The 1,836-nt window shown below is 63.7% G+C and overlaps 1 protein-coding gene across 1 annotated transcript in view; it reads left to right on the top strand.

The window, feature by feature from the left end:
• DAP3 (death associated protein 3) overlaps positions 1-766 on the top strand; it is a 16,427-nt gene extending 15,661 nt beyond the window's left edge. Inside the window, exon 12 of the mRNA XM_023534301.1 lies at positions 394-766. Coding sequence (XP_023390069.1) covers positions 394-576 — 183 coding nt within the window. The 3' untranslated portion in view covers positions 577-766. The remainder of the gene's footprint in view (positions 1-393) is intronic.
• The last annotated feature ends 1,070 nt before the right edge of the window (positions 767-1,836 follow it).

Genomic DNA, 1,836 nt, shown 5'->3' with positions numbered 1-1,836 from the left:
GGGGGGGACGGTGGTCGCCACTCGCGCTGCATTTTTCTTTTCTTTCTGTTCCTCGTTGCACTTACTCATCATTCAGCGAGTCCGAAGGGGACACACGCGGGGACAGCCCAGCACCCAAGCACTCCCTGGGGGCGGGGGAGGCCGCGCCCTCACCAGATACGGAGGAGCAGCTGCAGTCGGATGGGGAAGGGCCATCCGGGACCAGAGGGCAGGGGGCTGGGAAGCCGATGGAGCAGTTTCTGCAGGGCTGGGAGGTCTGACCGAGTCCCCGAGACAGAAGATGCTCCTGGGACAGAGGGAGAGACGGGTGCTCGGGGTGACGCGCAGGAAGCACAGTGGTTTATCAGGAGAGCGGGTCAGAGCCGAGGCCCCCGGCTGGCGTGCTGACCGCAGGGAACAGGGTCCGGGTCACGGAGCCTCCGCCCCGGGGCCTGCGGGGGGCGCAGGGTGCAGAGCGAAGCGGCAGCCGTCAGCTTTGGACTCCCTGCAGCGCGCACGGAGGAGGGCAAGCGGGAGCTGCTGTTCCTCAGTCACTCGAACCCGGGGCAGCTGGAGCGGCTCTGTGCCCACCTCTGAGCCCGGCCACACACGAGGACGGTGAGCGCGTCGAGGGACCGGCCGGCCCGGGCGGCCCCACAGGACGCACGGCAGGCGGCTCCCGCCGTCACTGGAGTGGGTTCCTGGCGAAGTGACCGTAAAGGCCGTGAGACGTGCCCTCGGGCCCGCGGCCGGCGCCGGCTCATTAAACATGGTCCTCGCGCCCTGACCAGTCGCCTTCTTTTCCTTAAAACCTGCGCGTCTGTCAGGCTCCCGATTCCTCCGGCGCCCAGAGACCCGAGGACACCCACAGGAATTCCCAGCCTGGGCCAGGGGCCCGCTCGAGCCCGGCGGCCCCCGCCAGCACACACTGGCACCGCCCAGCCCGTCCCTGTCCCCATGGGGAGCATTGGCCACTCCGACTCCGGGAGGTGCGAGAAAACCGGCTCCGCCCGGCTGCGGTCAGGTGCGCCTCCCAGCAGACCCAGGCTGGCGAGACGTGTGTGAGCTCCGCACCGGCCACTGCGGGCGCTGTCCCGGCCCCTCAGCCTGTTCCCTTCTCCAGGGTCGCCTTAGCTAATAGTGACCGTAATGCCACACTGTCAGGGGCTTTGTGAGGGTTAAGTCACGCAACACGTGGACAGTGCCCACTGAGCGGCAGGAAGCTCCCATTTAAACGTGGATTTTATGACGCCGAGTTTGCAGTCACTGTGAGGGAGACAGTCTGAACACGTAGCCGCTTCCTCTGAGGACTGGCTAGTTCCCTCCCCGCCCCCAGCCCACCTCTCGCAGGGCTGCCGAGGCAGCTTGCTAAGCACAGCCCATCCCTCGGCTGATGTCATTCAGTGGCTTCACTGTGCCTTCGTTCTGATTGTTTTTGCCATGTATGTGTCACAAAGTTCATACAAAAACATCATGGAAAATCAGATTTCCTCTCTTCTCTAGAGAAAACTTCTGTTACCACATTGTAGAGACACGATTCTAAACACAAAAGAGCATTGTTCTGTACCTTGCTGTTGCCACCTGCAGGTGTCCCTCGGTCCCTGCGGGACAAACTCCACAGATGCTCGAGCCCTCACGTAGTGGCTTCGATCTGCACGTGGTCCCCGCACACCCTCCCGTGTGCGTGAGACCATCTCTTGGTCATGACGCCTGGTAGGGTGTCAGTGCTGAGTGAATGGCTGTCACAGGGAGCTCCGGGAACGACGGGACCGGCAGCACGTGTCAGCACAGACACAGCCACCGCAGGCCCAACTCCACTGCCTCCTTCCCCAAAGGTCCCTATCCGAGGTGGGCTGA

This window comes from Pteropus vampyrus, unplaced genomic scaffold (assembly GCF_000151845.1).
Source record: "Pteropus vampyrus isolate Shadow unplaced genomic scaffold, Pvam_2.0 Scaffold124, whole genome shotgun sequence".
Taxonomy (NCBI): Eukaryota; Metazoa; Chordata; class Mammalia; order Chiroptera; family Pteropodidae; genus Pteropus; species Pteropus vampyrus.
Note: the sequence above shows the minus strand (reverse complement) of the source record. Positions and strands in the feature narration are given on the sequence as shown.